The sequence below is a fragment of the Botryllus schlosseri genome, chromosome 5 (genome assembly GCF_051294905.1).
Source record: "Botryllus schlosseri isolate E-star chromosome 5, Bs_hap1, whole genome shotgun sequence".
Classification (NCBI taxonomy): Eukaryota; Metazoa; Chordata; class Ascidiacea; order Stolidobranchia; family Styelidae; genus Botryllus; species Botryllus schlosseri.
In genome coordinates this window covers 3098790-3121422 of record NC_137240.1, presented here as the reverse complement: position 1 = coordinate 3121422, position 22633 = coordinate 3098790, and the positions used below count along the sequence as shown (strand labels likewise).

Genomic DNA, 22633 nt, shown 5'->3' with positions numbered 1-22633 from the left:
GCTTCACCGGTACCTAGATTTCAACTTTATTTTGAGACCAGATCTTATTTAGAGCGCAGTGCCCATTTGATTCTTGGGTTATATGGCCCAGCTAGGAGTCATATACTCTTTGGAAATAGGTCATGACTAGATCTTAGTAACCATACTAAAATTTCATTTTAGATGTTACCAAAAAATAAGGTTAGCAAAGCTATTATAATATATATTGAAGTGGTTTTATAAAAAGATCACAAGTTTGTGCAGTTAAATTGGTACGATTTCAACTGTACAAACTAACTACGCATAACCAATTTATCAGCCGAGACCTAACAATGTCAATAAAGATCAGTATTGTTTCCGAGCAGCTGCTCGAATTACATGTTGAATGTAAACAGCATCATTGAGGAGCCTGTGACAGTGAGCGGAATTTTGTCACACAATTGGGAGTAGATGAAACAACTCAGTATTTGTGATAGAATAATCCTTTCATACCATGACAGAAATGTGTTGAAATAACGTAGACGTGAAATTTGGCAAGGCATCAATCACATTCGTGAATTTTACAATTTATAGTATCCTCAGATTTTAAACTGCCACATATGGCTCACCGTGTAGAGGGCCACAAATTTATAATGCCCATTAAGAGATTTTATAACTTGTCAGCAGTATAACAAGAATGTTTAAGGTCTGCTTCCATTTGAAAATTTTTGTCGAACTCATTTACTGATACAATGAATCTCACAGGTGAGTTATGATGACAATACGGTACCCGTAATAGTATAGCAGCCACTTAACAGTCATTGATATTGGTAGCCCATAAGTTATACTGGTGGTCATAAAGACACCAGGCAGAAAACAAATTGAATGTACCCTGACCATCAACAACGATTCTAGTAATTGTGAAACGACAAACAATCTCAAATAGCACAATATAATATTTTATATTATTTTGTATTGCATGTTCAATTTGTTGTATTCATGATACGTTATCTGCCATGTGCTATCGTTGACAACGATTAGATTTAGATGAAAACGAGTATTCTTCAAATATAATTCATTATTATTATTACTTGAGATGTGGGTTGCCAATGTCACCATTTCTGTAGCTAAGTTCATGATTGCAACAAAAAAATATTGGAATAGCTGCTCCAGATCATATCTTACACGAGTGTTTGGGACAATCACAAAATATATTATGTATCCCCAGCCCAATTTCCTCTCCATCTGAATTGGTGCTGGATGTAAGTTGATGGCGGACCACATACGATGACTAGGGCTGAGTACAATGATTCGAGTGCTCTAATCTGAATCGAGAGTTAATTCTATTGATACGAAAGTAGTGATAGATGATCTTTTTCGAAGACGGTACTGAAATTATGCATTGCTTGCTGCGAAGAGTTAATTTATCAATGAGAACTATAGTTTCGATACTATTATCCACTGCGGAATGCTGTAAACCTTGATTGGTTATATCGCAGCATACGGAACATGTAGTTCAAAGCTAAGCATGTCGTGATCAACCCACAACATTGTCACAAAGTACAATGAAGTGGGTATGGCTGCAAAAATACCAAGTACTATCCAATGTGAGGCAGAACAGGCAATATATTCTTTGTGGTGGCATAAAAGGTACATCACCCATACGGTGAAAATTTTGAGTACCTGCAAAATCAGCAAAGTAGACAAGAACGTTTCCATTTTTGACATGGTCAATCCTGGTCACAGGTCCGCCGTCAGTGCGTTTTTTACTCTCCAACACAAACTGAATTTCATCATCCGAAGCATTCGATACGACGCCCGACACAAGGAGGCAATCGGTACGGAGAAGCCGAGAACCCTAAAAGTACGAAACAAACAAGCAGTACAATGACTGTTCTGTATCTACAGCAAAAGACAATTGCAGTATTGAAAATTTGGTCCGACCTGTAAGCGATGTTCTTCCAACGTGTCGGCGGAAACTTTCGCAAGGAATTCATCCGTATCGACATCAACTAGAAACAAAATCAAGTGTATCAGATTTGTAATTTCTCTAATGCACGGGTGGGCAAACTACTGTAGAGTAATTGGAAAATACAGAAATTATTCTGTTTTACAAGCTTCTTTTGCAATTTCTCTTGGCTATGCAATCTTACAAAATATACCAGAGCTCAAGTCCGATAACATTAATTTATTAACATTCGACTTATCCAAAGTCCAAGATGAGACTATTCATATTCAATGATTGCTCAAAAATGTTTGCCTATTGTATATAATCACAGCATCGCAAGACACTATTATATCTCGCTCGTCCTGATTGCCTATGGTACGTAGCCATATTTACCATAAGCAAATATTTACTTTAACATGAAAAATACACAGCTGGTTAATAAGCACCGTGGCTATAGCATACAATCAGAGGACATATGCTGGGTTAAACTCTCGAATACGGCATGAGACAGGTACCATACTGTGACTAAGTCATAAACTACGCTCACCAAATTCATGTTCGCTGTATTCAACAAGGTATACTCCGGGGATAGTTTGTTTCTTACAAAGTGTCGGTGTGATTTCTTCTTTCGTGCAACGTTCCAAAAACATTTTCAAAACGTATTCAGACGTTCCTTCGCCAACGCCCTGTGAATGAATACTGGTCAACCCTCAAGATTACCAGACTTCGGTCTGACAATAAACCTATCCTATCCACTAGGGTTGTTCAAAAATAACTTTTTTTTCGGTTTCCGGGGATTTAATGATTAAAGTGTTAGGTACCCTTAAAAAAGGCTGCACACCAAATCTGGCTCAATTCAAACCAGCCGAAGCCACGGCAGAGCCACAATTGAAATATTTGAATTTATATTTTTAAAAAAAAATTCAAATTTTACTGTCAACCCCATAACTTTTTAATAAATTCAAAAATGTCAATTGGCTCGGCCGGGACTTGAGCAAGTTTTTTTAATGACAAAAAAAGTCTAAAATTTTGATTTTTTAGGTCAAAATCTTTCGTTTTTTAGGTGAAAAAAAAATGCCCTAGCAATAAGGTACTTGATGCAAGTAGAGTAGCCATAAGCCGAAATGGCTCCAGAAGAAAATGAGACAGTTGACTTGAATTTTTTTTTAAAATAAGTACCTCAATGACGAATTTCCTGTTGTGATACGTCGGTACGATCTTGGTGAATATTTTCAAGCGTGCTTCATTCATTTCTTGATTACGGGTGCTAGCGCAAGTCTCGCAGTCTAAAGATGAGAGAAGAATAAATTAAGCCAAGTAGCATCTGGTATTGTGAAGCTTAGATGCGAATATGTTCTTTTCTTTGCCAGAGGAAGGTTGTGATGGAGTTATTGATGGCCATACTCACACTGAATTCAAGGTAAATATAACTGCCCCCAACTCACGTAGAGCTATTATTGCCAGATTAATATATTGAAATAAACGGTATGCACGAAGAATTGTCCAAATTACAACCAATAAAGTAGGCCGTGAAGCTAGGTTTCAAAATAGCGGTCTCCCGTGGTTAGGTAAGGTACTAAGAAGAAACAAAAGTCAACAAGTAGCGACCACACATTACACAACACAACTAACAAGATACCAACACCAAACCAACTGAGCATTGAGCTCAAGTGATCTTTTCGCCTCAATTATTCGAAATTCCATGTTGGTGACGTCATATTTAGTTATACGATTGTTGATATATTGTTGATTTCAATGATCAACTAGTTGCTGATGATGACCACTGACAATATGAATATATTCTTCAATTGTGTGCATGCACCATCTAAAAATAGTTCATTGAAAGTTCTCTTTCGAAATTTCATGCTGGTGATGTCATATTTTGTGATACGATTCTTGATATACAATGTTCTTTCCAATTCTCTACTAGTTGCAGACGATTACCCCTGACGAGTGTCAGCCGAAAACATTCGGGTTCATTTCAATATGTATATACTATTCAATTGCATATTAAGGTTCTGTTCCTCCAAGAAGCTCTTCTCTACTAGTTGCTGACGATTACCCCCGACGATTGTCACCAAAAATATTCGGGATTACTTCAATATGGATATACTATTCAGAATCCATATTGTACGGTGATTTCAAAATTTTCCACTCTCACATATTAGTATGTAATGAAACTTGACGAATAGGCTAATAAACAGCAACTTGAGCATTGGTAAGTAAACACATACCGTCCTCATTTTTAAAAGTGATAAGGAGGCCATCGATCATTCTTATGACACTCTCGACCGGACCTCCGCCGGACCTTTTTTTGGACTCAAAATGCATCTTCACAGCTTGAGCGTGAGTGGATGGGTCGAATCTTTGAGCAAGGATACATCTGAAATAGTGAACAGCAATATTTAAAGCATTGGGTTGTGAAATAGAACAATAGGTAAGAATTGACGACTGGAAAGGACAATTATATGTTCGCTCACTATGGTTGTTCAATAATAACCTTTTTCTTCAAATTTTACTGGCTAGTTAATAAAATTATCAGGTTCGCTAAAAATGTTGCAGGTCGAATTTGGCCCCCATTCCACCTGTAGGAGCGAAGTTATAAGAGTAAAAAATGGGTTGCTGCTAGATCTCGATCACTACACTATGTTGGCATTAATCTGCTGTCAATGACATCAAAGTAAAACCAGTAAAGCAATTAGAATAAAGATTCAAGGGGTTTTATAAAAATAGTAACATTATATGCAAATCTAGAACTCTGAGGTTTGTGCAGTCATATTCTTACAATTTCATTCCTACAAGCTAACTATGCCTACATCAGTGTATCCAACAATCCAGATCCAACAATGTCAATACAGTGCAGTATTCTTTCCGGAGCAGTTGGTCAAATTACATGAACGAAAGCAATCAACCCCGACTGCACATTTCTGACAAAAGAGATTAAGGGCATAGGCCAGGTTAGGACCATATCTGATCGCAAATGACTACCGTGGTTTGACTTTTTCTTAGCTTCATCAAATTCGAATTTTACATTCTAATTCACATTACTAACTCGACTAATGATATTGAAATTCACATTTTTGTCTCTTATATGAGCAATGGTAAAGATATTTTCATCGTATGGAGGGTCACAAGGTTTCGAGTCACATGTTAATCTTACTAAAATCGATTTGACTCGAGTCAAGTCCTTGTCCAATTCGAGGTGCGCACTTCGAGCCTGAGTGTTAACAATCGAGTCCGAGTCTAAGTCATTGTGTGGGCTGGTTAGTTTCAAGTTCAAGTTATGTTCGACCTACTTTTTACAACTCTGCTTTATGATATGACTGCCTTGCATCCACAATATGCTAATTTTCATCATTCTCAACAGTTTGTGACCATAATATTCATGTACCGAAGGCCTACGAGTACTGATAGACAAAATACCAATATTTGGACCTTTACTATCATTCAAAGTTACAATGAAATGACAGTCTCGGGCTTCCAAGTCTCGAGTCATATGAACTGTTAGGTCCTGTCAATACACGAACACGAGTCGAGTCGATGAAAATGACTCGAGTCAAGGCTACTCACCGGCAAATTGCGACTTGAGTTGAGTCATGACCGGAGTCATTACAACCCTGCTTGGTGCTATTCACAACACTGCATGTCAGAAAAAGATGTCGATAAATAATATTGTTTTCACTCACTTCATACCGCCTTCAACGGGCATTTTCTTCAAATCCGTCCAAAAATGAGTGACCTCATACAAAGACTTCTCATCTTCAATATTTCTTGAGGCGCAGCTCCCTTTTCTACTATTAGAAGATTGCCCGGATGGATTCTTTGTATTACTACTCGAATTCCCTGTAGATGCATTTGATCCATGCAACAGTATACTAGGGTTTGGTACAGTGCGTTTCTCGTGAGAAGGCAAATTTTGCTGTTTTGAAGGGCTGTTATCTCTACCCTGCAGTCCCAAAACGTACTGCTCTCTGGCATTGACAGCCCCTGTAAGTCCTGCATTATAAGGCGGTGAAACTGGTTGGTATTCCTGTTGATCATTCCTTCTGTAATTTGGCCCTCTGCGATCGGTATGGTAAGTTCTTGTCGTTTGATTTGGGTTCTGCCAGGCAGCTTTGCGCTCAAGAGCGGGAGTTACTGTTTCAGGTACTGTTGAGAAAGGATGCAATGTGAAAGTGAGGTGTAGAAGTCATATCTATTATGCGCAATGGAGTAGTTCAGAAGTAACTTTTTTCTTCAAATTCTAATGAATTTTCGATAAAATTTGTTGGGTTGACGAAAAAAAATGCAGCACCCCAAATTTGACTCAATTCCAACGTGTAGAAGTAAAGCTATCAGAATTAGGAAGTTTTATAACATGGCTTTGAGTCAAGGTTTTAATGCATTGTTTAAACATTGAAGAAAACTTTTCTATCTCCAATATTTTCGCTTCTACGGGTTGGAATTTAACCAAATTTGGTGTGCAGCGTTTTTTCAGCCGACCTTTCAATCTTATACAATCTTTTCACTATAAATTAACCAAATTTGATTCCTTTCAGCATATTTTCGAGGCGAAGAGCGGATTACATACCCAAGAAGTATGAATTACCTTCATTTTTAGCCCACAATATCACCATGGCAGCACTTCCTTTATCTTTTTGTGAGTGGTTCTTGACCCACAATGCATCATCCTGAAGAAAACATCGACAGAATTTACTTCATTTTGGTACCAAAAAACATCTTGAAATATACATTGTAACATTCCACAGAGCGTAAAGTCATGCTGATTGCTGGTAGTATTGTGAAACAACAATAATTTGACTTACATGGTCATTGTATTTCAAGAATCCAAACTGCTTTGTATCTACTAATGTGCATTCTTCAAGATCGCCATATCTACAATGACAAAACAATCCAGCTAACAATAAATTATTCATGTGCTTGGGAAAGGAAATTCATCTGTATAATGTAGGCTATACTTATTAGCAAAATCACAATGGTAGGCCTATAGATTGCAAAGCTGTGCATTTTCAGAAAAAGAAGCAGAATTATACAATGGCGAACAAATTATGATCATTCATAAAAAGCTGAGTGAAATTGTTCTCAACTAAATACAAGGATAACCATGTGACTCTAAACACGTTAAAGACTGCATTTCACAGGTTCAAACTCAAGGTACGAGGGCAAAATCATTATTCTTGGTATCACCTTTGAAAATGATGACGAAATGCCTGGTACGAGCTGAGATGACTCGGGATATTACGCACATACAAATTCTTTCTCCATTTATCACCATCTTGTTGTTGGTCCTTGTGTGCATTCGAGTAGGGATTTACCTGATTTTCAGCGCCTGTGCAGATAAGCTACATTTCAAGAAGCATACCGTTTATGAACAGACAAGGAAATCTCGAGTCATATGACTTGGTTCGCTTCATGCCCAATGAATCGAGTACAAGTCGAGTCAATACACAAATTGACTAGAATCAAGTCATCGCGTCTGAAAAAATGACTCAAGTCAAGTCGAGTCACCAAAACATCGTGCTACTGTCGAGTCACCAAAACATCAACCCTGCTATTTTTACCCACAAAAATCCATCAACAGACCTCCATCACTGCATATTTCACGAGGAACGTACGACAAAGTATAATTTTCATTGCCGAACGGAACATCTTTGAGGTTAGCTTCGAAGAATTTTCGCAGACCTTTGGATACAAGTTTTTGACACGTTGAACAGGTGGTCACGGTGGGTAGGTTACTGTTTTGCTGCTTACCAGAAATATTATTGAACGTAATCACTACTTTCCCGTGTTGATTTCGTTCGACTTTCTCAATAATACCATTGCCGATCACTTTTCCAACGAATATCTTGATCTTCATTGAACTCATGGATGGGGGAAACCCATCCACTGTGACATCGCATCCATCCATATTTTATGATTTATAATGCAACGAAGGCATAGTTATCACAAAATATCATCTGAGGGAATGCATAAAAGGCTGATACATATTCACATCAGGGTTGTAACCAAGTCACAAATCTCCGAGTTGCAAGTCAATCTCACTTTTATCGTCTTGTATTTATTGAAGTCGAGTCATTTTCAATTCACCACCGAGTCAAGTTCGAGTCCAAGTCAGCAAGCAGAGGGTCGAGTCCACGTCATGGTATTATGACTCGAGTCCGAGTCCAAGTCATCGTGCTGACTGCCCAGTTTCCAGTTAAAGTCTTGTTAAACCTACTTTTTATAACTCTGTTTAATGATATCAAATGGTTCGCATTTATAAAATACTAATTTTCCTCACTTTTAAAAGTTTCTGGTGGCATTTGCAATTACCAGTACCAATAGACGAAATCCCAATAGGGTGGTTACTTCACTATTCTTTGAAATTACAATGAAATGTCGGTCTTGGCCGTCTGAGCCTCGAGTCATATGACTTGGTTCGAGTCATGCGCAATGACTCAATTCCAAGTCGAGTCAATACACAGATTGACTCGAGTCGAGTCAAGTCATTTCCGTATTTTGAGAAAATGACTCGAGTCAGGTCGAGTCATCAGAAAATCGTGACTCGAGTCGAGTCATATTGCAACCCTGATTCACATATATATTCTCTCTTCTTTTCAGTATATCTGTAGTAGAAATGGCGATTATGATTATAATTCAAATATTATTAGCAGGTGCTCAGTAACGAAGTGTTTCTACTTTTTCCGAAAAGCTACTCAAGTAGATTTTGCGTAAAGGAACTATACTACTCGAGTGGTTTCGATTTTAGACTACTTACACTTTTACAAGGTTTCAGTTTTTATACAAAAATAGGCTTGTAATGCTTACTCTTTCAATTACTTGGCAATTGCTATACTTCTACTTGTCGGCCACTTGAGTACCAACGAGGACTTTCGAATACTAGCCAGTCCTCAAGTTTACCGGACTTTGATTTGACATATCAGCCTCGTCTATCAACACATGCATTATCCATTTTCATCACTATTCGTTCATTTTATCCCTAATTTTCTCTCCATCCAGTCTGCATGCTTCTTATTTACATATGCTAAGCCCAGGTGGGTGTTTGATTTCAACTCCAACTAGTTTCGACACCTTGCTATCTCTTCATTGTATCGCAATCTTTTAGTGTTTTGAAATTACGAAATTCTTAACAAAATCATATTAATAAACTCATACATCGACCACATCTTAGTATTATTAAGAGCTGACTCGCAGAAGAGAATGGGACGTTGTATATATTGTCCTTGATCTTTTTTGCGGCATATAACACCGACTCATGGATAGACATTAGACATACGCGTTATCTGTACGTACACATGCATGTCAGATGTCATGAGTGCATGATGTGTAGGGTAGCATTTAAAACAAAAATCAATTTAAAACAAACATGTTTAAAACAAGTTTTTTATTGCTTTTTTCAAGTCACGACGTCATGAATATTCAATTATGACGTCATAGTGGATTAACATGGCCCATTGAAAATATGGGGTAAATATAACTACTTTGACGAAATCTTAACGTACCGTACTATAGTGTTCCAACCATCTCATATCGTATACGTCGGCTATATCAGGTGGTAATGGCCCTGTGGATATACAGCTGTATCAGCTGTATCACAGCTGTATCACTCAGGTATCAACTGTATCACTGCTATATCAGCTGTATCACAGCTGCATCAGGGTTGGGGAGGGGGATATTGGGGTTGCAGGTGGGGTTATTAGCGTTGGGAGGATATTAGGGTTGGGGATATTAGGGTTGCAGGTGGGGGAGGATTGAAGGTGGGTTAGGATTAAGGTTGGGACGTCGGGGGTAATGGTATCCCAAGATAACGGTTGGAGGATATTAGGGTTGAGGAAAGGGATATAAGGGTTCGTGGAGAGGGCTATTAGGGTTGGGGAGGAGGATATTAGGGTTGCAGGTGGGAGATATTAGGGTTGGAGGTGGGTTAAGGTCAGAGGTGGTCAAAGTAGTCAAGAAAGCTACTCAAGTAGAAGTAGCGACGAAAAAACCTATTCAAGTACGAGTAGAAGTACTTCTTTCATAAGCAACTTAAAACTACTTGAAGTAGAAGTAGAATTGACTGTCTTAAAATCTACTCAAGTAAGTAAGTAGTTGTGAGTACGATCGTAATTTGTTCGCATGGATTGTCAAAAGGTGCAAATTGAGCTATGCGAAAGGTGCCGAGCTTGATTCATATTGATGCATACCAGGAGGTATTCAATTTTCGACAGCATAAGCAATTTAAGCATTTGTCCGCATCATGGGATGAAAATGATAGTATTGATATGGAAATGCGATAATAATCCTCTGTTTAATCGAACAGCACGTTTTTGAAAATATCATGGTATGGCGCACTTCCCCATATTATAAGGCCCGTAGTTCAGCCGGAAAACAATACGGAGAAGTTGTATAGGATAAGGTATAAACACTTTACGCGATATGGTGGACCGTAAAAATGCCATATTGTGTAGCTTTATTTCCGGAAATTTAAGGCATTACTACACTTGCTTTTATACTTCAACATGTATGTTCTCCAGACAAAAGAACTGATATTAATTAGAACTCAAAGTACATGATGCAGCGAATTGAAGGTGAAATATAAATACTACCGGTACCTCTAAAAGCGGAAAATGTATTTCATGTCTTTAGTCCAGAAAGTTTCATTAGTGGTATGCTAAAACGGCTCTAAAACTTAAAAAAAACTCAGAGTCCACCTTTCCAGATTAGGACACGCCATGGAATGCAAGATTACAATACGTAAGTAAATGCTAGATTGCAAAACATCAGTTTCAAACGTTATGATCGGCCATATATAATACTGTGATGAAATATTTCTTTTGGGCGAAGGGCGACAATCCGGTGCGAACGGAACCACGCCAACCCACTACCTAAATTATATTCACCGATACTTTCGTGAAATCATAATGGTTACTCCATATCCACTGAGTGCGAAGCGCGTCAAAAATTCTGGGCTTTACTCAACTTTTATGACAATTAAATGTTGATTCCGTGAAAACAGCCCCGAAATTCCTCAGCCTATCTTCCTGATTGGTGGATTGGACTACTTCTACTGAAAATAGCAAAAAGTAAGTAAGTGGATCACAAAATATTATGAAGTAGAAGTAGCAAAAATCAGATCTACTTGAGTAAGTACCAGAAGTGAAGGGATTCAAGGGAAACTACTTGAGTACTTTGAAAAAGTAGAAGTACTTCGTTACTAACCACCTCTGGTTAAGGTAGATGTTGGGGTAAGGGTATCCCAAGATTAGGGTTGGAGGATATTAGGGTGGAGGATTATAGGGTTGGGTTGGGAGTATTAGGTAGGATTCCCATATTTGGAATCGGGAAAGGAGGACATTTTTTCAAAATTTTCGAACTTAGCATACCGGTGGAAAATCTTGAAAATATGGTAAATTTTTCCCACTTCGTGGTCGATTGGCAAAAAAAAGGTCAACATTCGGCTCAGCTCCCGAAATAGCCGCCGGAGCGTTACTTCAGTGCTGATTTACTGTATATCAGTCAAATTTTGCCCTATATTTAATCTAAATTCTCAAAAAAGAGGACATTTTCAAAAACCTAAAAAAAGAAGGACAAATCGTATGGTAACCCAAGTATTAGGGGGACGTATCCTAAGATTAGATGGGTCACAGATATCAGGGTTGAGAGTATCATGTCCCCCACCCCAACGTTACAACCTCCAACCGTCCTAATCCTGAGATATATTATAACCCCAGCCTTGACCCTAACCCCCCTAACCCTAACTCTAATCTTGGGATACCCTTACCCAAGCTTTAACCATAACCCGCCTCCAACCCTACTTATCTACAAGCAGATCTCACTGCGGTTGGGTTACGTCTTTCTTTTCATTCGATCAAAGGCAACTTATTCCAGCTGATACAGCTGATACTTGAGTGATACAGCTGATACAGACAGCTGATACAGCTCATAGAGCAGTGGTTCTCAACCGGGGGTCCGTGAAGCATTTTCAGGGGGTCCGCGAAGGCTCTAAATTTGTAAAATGATTACCAACCTAATTTTTATTAATTTTTTATTAGGAAAAGCATGAGCCAGTTTCGCTTCGTAATTGCTAAAACTTTAAAACTCAAATCATTCAAATGGTCGTCTGAGATGAAATATCCGACTCTGCAAACTCATTTTAATTGTCAGATTGCCAATAGCCTGCTGGTACAAACATATTGCTGGTTAGAGATGTTTTGTTAGGGTTTGTGGAAAAATGAAATGTTGGAAATAGCAAAATCAAACAGGGTGACTTCGAAATGCTTGCAAAACATTTTGAATTTGGTGTTGTCAGTCTCAGCAAACTATGTAAACAGTCGCTTGAAACAGAAATTCCTTAATTTTTTCCTAATCTGTCCCAATGAAGGAATTGGAACCTCACCACGAAATCTATTATTTCTGTGATATAACCATGCATTAAATAACTTAAATATGAGATGCTAGATAGAAATGAGTAGGCTGTACGTGACATGTTCATTAAAAATTCACAACAAAAGCTATCGTCGGAAGCGTTGCGTGGTAATATTACATTCGCCACCAATATATCTTTGCCGAAATGGATTTTCGGCACTCGTTCATATCAAATCGAAGACGCGGATTTTCAAGACAATAAATACAGCTGGAAAATTCTCTTCGAAATATTAGAAGTAGACCCAATTTCTACAGATAGTGTGCTGTAATTTTAAAGAAAAGTCAATTTGTGGCTGTTTATCACTAGCCTGGAATTAATATTTGCACGAAACACATGACGATTGCACCATAAGTGAGCTAATTTTGAATGGAAACTTGAGAGGGTCCGCGGGGTCCGTGACGGTCGAAAAGGGGTCCGCGAAGACAAAAAGGTTGAGAACCACTGTCATAGAGGCTACATGTTTTTTGGAAAGTATTTACACAATTATGGCATGATTTTACAACTTTTTTTAATAGGACCTTTGTTTAAAATACCTAATGATGTGCATATGCGGCTGGACAAGAAAGCCTTATGTGTGTGCTATTCATGGTGTTTGTCATTTAAACTTCATGTTTATTTTAATTCTATATCTGCCGACTTGAAGCACAGCCAACACTCACACCAGCAACGGCGCAGCCCATTGCTGATGGCTGATGCAGACGTGGATCATACCACTAATCTATCACGCCACCAGAAATAGCCTTGAAACGCTTTCTCTAATCAGATCTTTGGTCTGACCAGGCCGGGGATCGAACCCACGACCTAGATCAGCAAGCCGGGCGCCGTTACGCTATCTTATCGCTACGTTAGTAGTACTTGATTGATGTTGACGATGGTCGTACAGCCAGACCTATTGCCCATAGGCTATTGGTATGACACCTGCTTAGCTGCAAATAATAACCGACCGTTAAGCAGCAGTTAGTTTTTCATCGATCCGGGGAGTGAATATTATCTCAATTTCCCAAGTCCTACGGCGGTCTTGATAGTGTCAACAACCTGCCTCAACTCAACGAGTATATCCACCACTGTCGCCGCCTTTCACACTCGTCGAAGCTGTCTTTTAATCAGTCATACCTCACGCCACAGCGATTACACCAGTCATGGCAAATAGTATCAGAATGATAAGACAATATCGCAAACTCTACCAATATTTACCGGCGTATATGCTGCAAAGGCGGAACCTGAACGCAGGCAAATGGGAGTTTTCGGGACTTTCCCTGTATAGATACTGTTCTCTCGTGGCGGTGGTTCTTTCTTTTTTCCTCCAGCGCCCCCTTTCAGAAATTATCGAGCTCTAGCGCCTCTCGCCCCCATATTGTCTTCAAGGTTGTTGTTTTTTTATGTCCTTCGAGGACGCCTAAATGTCCTCCTTTATGGCAATTCGTTCTCCCTAACAGCTTTTAGAGCTAAGATGCAGTGTTGGGATGACTCGAGTCATGACTTGACTCGAGTCAGACTCGAGTCACATTTTCGTATGACTTGACTTGACTCGAGTCACTTTGCTAAAATGACTTGACTTGACTTGACTCGGCGTATAAAAAATGTGGATTGACTCGTGACTCGGAGCAAAATTCACGAGTCAATTTCAAGTCATCAAGTAATCGCTGTCGATAAAAATCACTTTATCTTGCATATGTTCGGATTGTTCGCGAAACGCTGATGTAACCCGTGAGAGCGACCAATAATTCAATGATCGTACGTTTTACTGATCCTCCATTGCTCTCTCACAAATAAATTGACCTCCAACGAACTGATCGAAGCTTACTGCTAACGTTATCGCTAACTAGTAAAGTAAAGTAATTCATAGCAAAATGTCTATTTCTGTTCTATGTTCTTACCTAACAAAACCTCTTATTTTATTGAAATTGCATTCGAATATAGTTTATATAGTCGATCCTCGACCATTGGCGCAGGCTCGAATTGTATCATGTATATGGGTAATGTATTGCATCTTATCAATTCCTTTTTCTATTATCTATTTTGGCTGGTAACTATAAACTGAGACTTCTTCCGTACAACTATATATTCGTTCATCGATTCAAAATCAATTACCACTCAATCTGTATTTCAGACAGCTAGCAAAATGCAATGACGAAATCATGCCCCATACTTCGAAAAGACTACTTGACTTGAATTGTGACTTGACTCGTGACTCGACTTGACTTGACTCGACTTGACTCGAGTCACCTCCAAAAATCGAGTGACTTGACTTGACTCGAGTCAAGTCACTCGTTTTTTGGCGGTGACTCGAGTCAAGTCGAGTCAAGTCAAGTCAAGTCACGAGTCAAGTCACAATTCAAGTCAAATTGAATTTTCGAAGTATGAATAACGATTCAAAGTCATTACATTTTGCTAGATGTGTGAAAGACAGATTGATTGGCCGTATATCTTGAATCAAATAACGATTATTAAGTTAAATGTTCGTGCAAAAAGGAGTTGTATCGCTCACACACACTTAGAGCTGCCACTAAAATACGTGAGCCAAAATAGGGGATCGAATACGAAAGGCCGAGAAGTTGAAACAGATTGATATGGTACAATACACTACCCATTTACACCAGAGATGAGCATGGATTAGGATTAGGTTTTGAAAAAACAGGATTTATGAAATTTTGTCGGATTTGGATTGGATTTGGATTAGACATTTTTTCAGAACGGATTAGGATTTGGATTGGATTTACTTATTTTCTGGGAGATTGAAATGTCGTGTGGCGAATGGCGACAAACTTTATTCAGATCAGTTATTAATGTACTTATGATTACTGAGTTATCTTGAATGAAGTGAATCGTTGGTTGTGAAAGAAAATTTTCGAATCCCTCCATTGCATAAATTACAGTATTTTTTCTGAATTTCCAGTTGGAATCGGATTAGGATTGGACATGGACTTGAATATGAAAAACTTACGGATTAGGATTTGGATTTGGATTTGAAGGTTCGGATTTGGATTGGATTAGGACATAGAAATTTCAAATCCGCTCATCTCTGATTTACACATATGTGAGATTGTGAACACATAAACTATATTCGTTCGATTCAAATCATACAAGAGGGTTGGCTAAGGTGGGCACTTCGCGATGTAAGCCCTGGGCCGTCTAACAAATAGAGGTACGTTGCTATTAGATTCATCTACCTACAGCTACTACATAAACGTAAGCTGTGATCATTTCGTTTTTGGTCAATTTATCTGTGTTGTAACAATGGAGGATCAGTGAAAGGTACAATCAGTGAATGACTGGTTGCTCTCACAAGTCACACCGGCGCATAGCGAACAAGCCGAGCATCAACAAGATGCAGAGATTTAATCGGCACCGTTTACTAGATGACTTGAAATTGACTCGTAAATTTTGCTCCGAGTCACGAGTCAATCCACATTTCTGAATCGCCGAGTCAAGTCAAGTCAAGTCATTTTTGCAAAGTGACTCGAGTCAAGTCAAGTCATACGAAAAACTTGACTCGAGTCATCCCAACACTGCTAAGATGGTGGATAGTTTCGATGATGCTAAACAGGAAATCGTGGTTCGAACGTAAGTGACCACTTTTTTGAGTCAGCGAACGTAAAATCTAGATGTAAAACTGTATTTCGAAAGTTGAGCCTGAAAGTTGACCCTTTTTCTAGTCAACCAACCGCAATTTTGTGGTATATTATCCATTTTTTCCGAATTTTACTCACGTATATTGTAAGTCTGAAAATTTTGAAGTTTCCTCGTTTACCGATTCCAAAATATGGTAACCGTATATAACAGCACTTCGTCATTTCCCCTAAAAAACGACTGTCTTGGGCCACTGGCGTAGCAGCATGTGCTGCCGCCCCTGGCTTTCGCTTAAAATGCCGCCCCCTAAGTAGACCGCAGCTAATATCAATATAGATTCATGTTCAAACAATCTTGTCAATAAAAATAATTACAAGTAATACGCCGCGCCGCGTCTCAGCCTCACCGTCTCAACATTAATAAGGCCAAAAATATTAAGGACAAGAAATAGCGAACGAATGTATTGTGCAAATAGAAAATCAATAGCCGTCTCAAAACTTAACTTTTCGGGCTTTGGCGATGAAAAATCAGCGATTAAATACTCAAATTCAATATTTTGAACGTAGTCTCTTTCTATAGACCAGTGGTTCTCATCCGGGGATCCGCGGACCCCTGGTGGGTCTACGAAACCTCTGGTCATTGTAAAGTCATTAGTAACCTAATTTACATTTTTTTTTTAATTAGGAAAAGCATGGGACAGTTTTCGCTTCGCTTCATAATTACTAAAACTTTAGGACTCACGTCATTAAAATGGTCGTCTGAGATGAAATATCCGACTGTACAAACTCATTTTATTGTCAACTTACTAATGGCAGGCCGATGCAAACATATATTGCTGTTTATAAATGTTTTGGTAAGGTTTCTGAAAAATTAAATGTTGAAGATAGCAATTTGGATTTGCAGTTGTCAATCGCAGCAAATTTGTAAACATTCGTTTGAAATAGAAGTTCCTGAACTTTTTTCCTGATCTGTCCCAATGAAGGAATTGAAACCGCGCCGCCACGAAGTCCATTTTCTTCTGTGATATAACCACTAAATACCTTCAAGATGAGATATGCTGGATAGAAATGACTATATAGGCTGCGTGGACATGATATGTTCATTACAAACACACACCAAAAGCTATCGTCGGAAGCGTTACGCGTTAATATTACATTCGCCACCAATATATCTTTGTGGAAATGGACTATCGGCACTCGTTCATATCCAATCAAAGACGAGAATTTTCAAGACAATAAATACAGGTGGAGAATTCCTTTCGAAATATTAAAAGTCTACCCAATTTCGACGTATAGTGTGATGTTATTTTAGTTAAAATTCATTTTCTGGCTGTTTATTACTAACCTAAAACCAATGTTTGCACGAGACAGTTGGCGGTTGCACGATAATTGAGCTAATTTTGAACGAAAACTTGAGGGTGTCCACGGGGGTCTGTGGCGGTCCAAAAGTGGTCCGCGAAGACAAAAAGGTTGAGAACCACTGCTATCGATAGAGCTGATAGCCGATCATCATTCATGGTAGAACGTAAATAAGGCTTAATCAGTTTGAGCTTTGAGAAGCTCCTCGCACAGCCCTCAATTGAAACACCAATGGCCAGATGAAGTTCCAGACACGAGTATAAATAAGGTGTCACATGCAGTAGCTTTGCATTAACTAACCAACCATTGTTAGGAACACGCGCCCTTGATGGCTATTTCGGAATGGTTCCATTGTCATGTTAACATATTAACTCGTGTTTTCGGAATTAGCGTGACACTATCTTTCGTTTAAGACCAGTTTGATTAAATTTTAGCTCACGGGACGCCAGCTATAGGACTACCAATTACGCTACTTTAGCCATCTGTGTACACTGTGTTAGCCTCATTTTGCCGCCCCCTTGGAGCCTGCCGCCCCTGGCGCAGAGCCAGAACCGCCAAGTGGCTGCTACGCCACTGTCTTGGGCACCCATAGCGTGATGAACCAAACTTCTGGGGGCTTCGCCCCAAAGAGCCGGAGGTCGCGTGATTTCGATGGTCAGCAAAGTTTGTGTGGCCTGGTCGCGCGAGGCGCCAAAATTTTCTATAATGCATGAATGAATAGGTGGTAATTGTATATGTTTTATCATTTCAGCCCACGTAATCAGATTTACCAGTAGCGCTGAATTAGCTGTTATCTTGGAAAATGAAAGCCACGTAATTAGTAAACATATTCGGGCGTGCCCGTTGGTACAATTACTTCATTACATGTTGTTAGTTTGTTACCTCTTGACCGCTATATAGTCAAAATATATTTAAAGGCATAAACGTATAAGTTGCTGACGATTACCCCTGACGAGTGTCAGCCGAAAATATTCGGGTTCATTTCAATATGAATATACTATTCTATTAAATTTTAATAAGCACATGATTCAAAATTGGTATTTCTTCACTGGTGGTATGTTCGTGCGTTTTACGTTGGTGTCGTTTGTTTCTTATTTGTCTAGGATTAGTAATTACCGCCAATCATTATTTCCTCGTGTGTCGTGCTTTGTATTTATACCCTGTGTTCTGTTGTCTACTGGTCTTTCGTTTAACTGCAATCTGGATCGTGTCGCCTGTCTTAAGTTATTCCGTTGTATAATATACTGATTTCGTATTGCAACCTCGTCGTATGAGTTATTGTTCAAACAAGATCAAGAACATAACAATTGGTGTCAGAAGTGGGATTTGAACCCACGCCTCCATTCGGGCCGATGTGCAGCGCACCCGGGCATAGACTGGAAAACGCCTGCTGAGATTTTAAACGGTAGGCAGCCGCGCAATTTGTTAAGTTTGTGCTCGCCCTTCGATAAATCGAAACCCGTTACGCCTGGACAATCAGTCACTCACTTCGAGATTGGTTCCTCGGTTTACGCTCGCAGGTACCGACGCCGATCAAAGTGGGTTGCTGGCGTGGTGACGGAAATACTGGGACGTGTTGTGTAAATTGTTAAAACAGATCATGGGTATTGGAGAAGGCATTAAAATTAACTCCAACCACGCTTGATTTCAGCGGCAATAATACAGCCACACAGGAAGTTGTTCAACCTCGGCAACCATAAGTTGAGCTACCATTGGTCATACATAAGGCACAACGTCCTGCAACTAGTCCTGCTCGAACGTCGTGAATTCAGTTTATTTTCTCATTCTATCGGCCAACGTTAACTACCTTGTACTACTAACGTACAGGGGATGAGTGTTATGTTCGTGCGTTTTACGTTGGTATCGTTTGTTTCTTATTAGGGTTAGTAATTACCGCCAATCATTATTTCCTCGTGTGTCGTGCTTTGTATTTATACCCTGTGTTCTGTTGTCTACTGGTCTTTCGTTTAACTGCACGTTGGATCGCGTCTGGCGTGCTTGTGCCAACTGTTTGAACCCTTAACAAGAGAAAAGGAAGTAAAACAGAAGCAACCTGTTGGGTGCTTTGAGTCCTATGACTCAAAGGGCTCTATTACGGGCGCCTGTGGCACATAGTGCTGTGGTGAAATCCCACCGGGCTGCCACAAGCGTCACGGGGGGAGGTTTACTGTAGTTCCTCCGGTTACCCTTTAAAAAATCGTGTCGCCTGTCTTACGTTATTCTGTTGTATAATATACTGATTTCATATTGCAACCTCGTTGTCGTATGAGTTATTGTTCAAACAAGATCAAGAACATAACAACTGGCAAATAATTTCTCTGATGGATGTACTTTGTCCTGTGGGAGGATAGATTGTGACGACATCATAATTCCGCACGGGCGATTTAAGCACATATGGACAATTAGACTTATATACATCGAAGTTTACGGTCAATGTAAGGGCAATCGTCTTCGGCTAAGGTTTTCTCGCAGACAATCTTTTTGGCACACTTCTTGGAGTCCCATATTGGTCGGAACTTGATATGTCTCCGTGCATCGTGGCGTGATAATGGCCGACGCCGAAATGCCCATTTCTATTTTCTATAATTATGCGTATTTTTCGTGGGGGAGTCATCAAAACATGATGTGTAATTTGTGTTCATTCACCGATATAATTTAGGGCATCCTCTGAGCTCGAAACCTTTTGTTTAAAATAACCCTAGCAATCGTGACGGTAGTGTTTTAACGGAAAATCCGCAATCCATTTCATATGAATTATAATAACCCACTACATATGAAAAGATTCGTAGCAAACGTCGGCGCGTAGCGCCACCAAAAATTTCGAGATTTAACATGTTTTGTGGAATGTTAATTTGCTCTTAATACTCATTATGTCCTACTCAATGTTCCCTCTAAGCTGCGCACATGCGCAAATGCGCAGTGCTGACAAGGCCTCTGCGTACAAAAAATCTAAGTTGCACACAAAAAAATCGAAGTGATGACATTTTTTTAGTCGTTACTGTTGTCCAAGGATATGCGCAATGAGTTGGTGAGTGTGCGCAGCCTGGTCAAAAATTAGAGGGAACATTGGCCCTTCTACTACATTAGGAGCGGCCAACCCTTGCCCGCGAGAAGGTTTTGAGTGGCCTGCGAGATAATTTTCGAAATTAGTAATAATATCAAAAATGGATTGCCCCGATTGTGAACTTGCAAGGCCAACGAAGCACTTGATTAGTCTGGCCGCAGCATCTGGGATGTTATATGACTAAAATATCAGTTCCGAGGCATTGGTAGATCCATGGGCCAGTCACATTTCGGTAGATCTTCGTACATTGCAATAAAGTAGAATATTTTGCGGCAGAAATTATATCAAGTAAAAATTATCTTCAGGCTTCGCGCAATATGTTGTCACTCGATTTCTTGTTTTAAATGTTGTTACCCCCTCCTGGAAATGAAAAAACGCCTAATGTACCAGATTGAATCTAACTATATTGACAATTAAGAAGAAAAATGTCGTCCAACATGCGACCTTGCGTTTGCGCTCGCGGAAAGACCGTCGCCGATGAAACCTATACGCACAAAATGTGTGACGCATGTTTCCGAAGCTTTCGATATCGATATGTCCAGGCGCCGAATAGTCCTGTACTTGCAAATTGAACCCAGCGATATACAGCAGACTCGCAATGTACTCAAATATTACCATTATTGACCTATAAACTTTGAAAATAAATTCGCGCTTCGCGCGGCTAGTGGCCCGCGCAATGCTTCGTCAAATGTATGTGACCTAATGTGGCCCTTTGGTCGAAAAGATTAGCCACTCCTTACTACATCATCATCTCTACTGCGAAGCCATTTTTGTTCAGCGCCCCCATGAGCCTAGCGCCCTCCATATCGCTCCTCAGAGTTCCCGCCCCCTTTCAAATCGCCAGCGCCCCTTGGGGGGCGCTGGAGGCAAGGTTAAGAAGAACCACTGCTATATGGTGTCGACAATTTGTCACAATTTCCATTCGGCTACAGGGAATTTGATGGTCATTTTTGACCGGCTTGCCAAGCATTAAATTTGGCAAAACGGGTATCAATTGAAAGCTGACTCCGCACCGATTACGAAAATATAAATTTTATTCCGCTCGCGGCCCCGAAACCCCCACAATCAGCCTCGAATTTTTCATTGTTATGGAGATTGGCATTGGGACGGAACAATGCTGTCTGGCGAAACGAGAGAGTAGCTCAAGAGCAAAAGAGCGGCTGCGCAGCGAGAGTGGGAGAGCTCAACTGGCGCCGCGGCAATGTGCAATGAGATTGTGTTTCGAAGTGCAATCGAGTTGCGCTGTTTATGCTTTCTATAAACCAGTGGTGCCCAACCGGTGGGGAATTCAATGGTTTCTGGTGGATAATAGACGCAGTTGACACATTTACGAAGACACACGCGCGACTACCGTTACCAGTGTAGGGCTCCAGAGACACGTTGCGCTGTTGATGCTATCTATAGTCGCATTGGTCAAGTGTGAGCACACACTACCAGACTTTCCTTGACCTGTAAGGGTAGGACTTGGTCCGCGAATGCAGCAGGTAAAATGTTGATTAAAGGTTTACAGCAGAGGTGTCGAACTAAACTGAGATCGCGGTCCGGATTCAATCCATTATTATATAGCTTGCGGGACGGACCACTGAAAATATTCCAAAATGTTACCACCAAATCCTTACCTTCGTTTTCCACTGGAATGCTCTTTTACCAAGCCTAGGCCTATATAGAGCTTGTCAGGAATATGGTAGGTTCAAGCGAACAGTGACGTTCACGTTGGAATTTAGTTGATCATTTTTCAATCACCACTCGGATTTCTCCGAATGCCAGAGACCTTTTGCGCCAGAAGCAATACAGCGGTATCATTGCCGCGACGCCAGCTGAGCTCTCCCACACTCGCTGCGCAGCCGCTCTTTTGCTCTTGAGCTACTGTCTCGTTTGGCCAGACAGCATTGTTTCGTCCCAATGTCAATCACCATACCAATTGTAGCGTCCCTGATACGGCGTCAAGTACCTAGCATGGAAGCCGGTGTGTTATACTGGGCTCGGTCCCTCGTCTCTCTGCGATCGCCGCCTGCTGCTCGCTCGTTACAGGAAACGCCTATTACAGTACACGAGTCCATACGATTATAATAATATTATTATTATTATATTAATATTATATTCCACGGCGTTCCACACTAGACTAGGGTTACCATATTTTCGTGAAGCAAATTCCGGAGACTCTTTAGCGCCCACTAGCGGATTTTAAAATGAGGTGTAACACATTGACCGTCAATATGACGTCACACTAGCAAAGCATTGCCCATAAACTGTATACACTATACACTATATACAGGTATGGAGTGGAACATAGGCAGGCCTGTTTATTTTTGGATGTTGGGTTTTAT

At 40.0% G+C, this 22633-nt stretch overlaps 1 protein-coding gene across 1 annotated transcript in view; it reads right to left on the bottom strand.

Annotated features, from left to right (window-relative positions):
* LOC145438653 (protein mono-ADP-ribosyltransferase PARP14-like) overlaps positions 1 to 22633 on the bottom strand; it is a 362844-nt gene that overhangs the window by 112853 nt on the left and 227358 nt on the right. Inside the window, exons 2-12 of the mRNA XM_080316005.1 lie at positions 7658 to 7863; positions 7490 to 7588; positions 7094 to 7235; positions 6712 to 6781; positions 6495 to 6576; positions 5593 to 6055; positions 4141 to 4289; positions 3086 to 3192; positions 2454 to 2592; positions 1903 to 1970; positions 1642 to 1816 (exon numbers count right to left, since the gene is read on the bottom strand). Of these exons, the coding sequence (XP_080172131.1) occupies positions 1642 to 1816; positions 1903 to 1970; positions 2454 to 2592; positions 3086 to 3192; positions 4141 to 4289; positions 5593 to 6055; positions 6495 to 6576; positions 6712 to 6781; positions 7094 to 7235; positions 7490 to 7588; positions 7658 to 7814 (1651 nt within the window). The 5' untranslated portion in view covers positions 7815 to 7863. The remainder of the gene's footprint in view (positions 1 to 1641; positions 1817 to 1902; positions 1971 to 2453; positions 2593 to 3085; positions 3193 to 4140; positions 4290 to 5592; positions 6056 to 6494; positions 6577 to 6711; positions 6782 to 7093; positions 7236 to 7489; positions 7589 to 7657; positions 7864 to 22633) is intronic.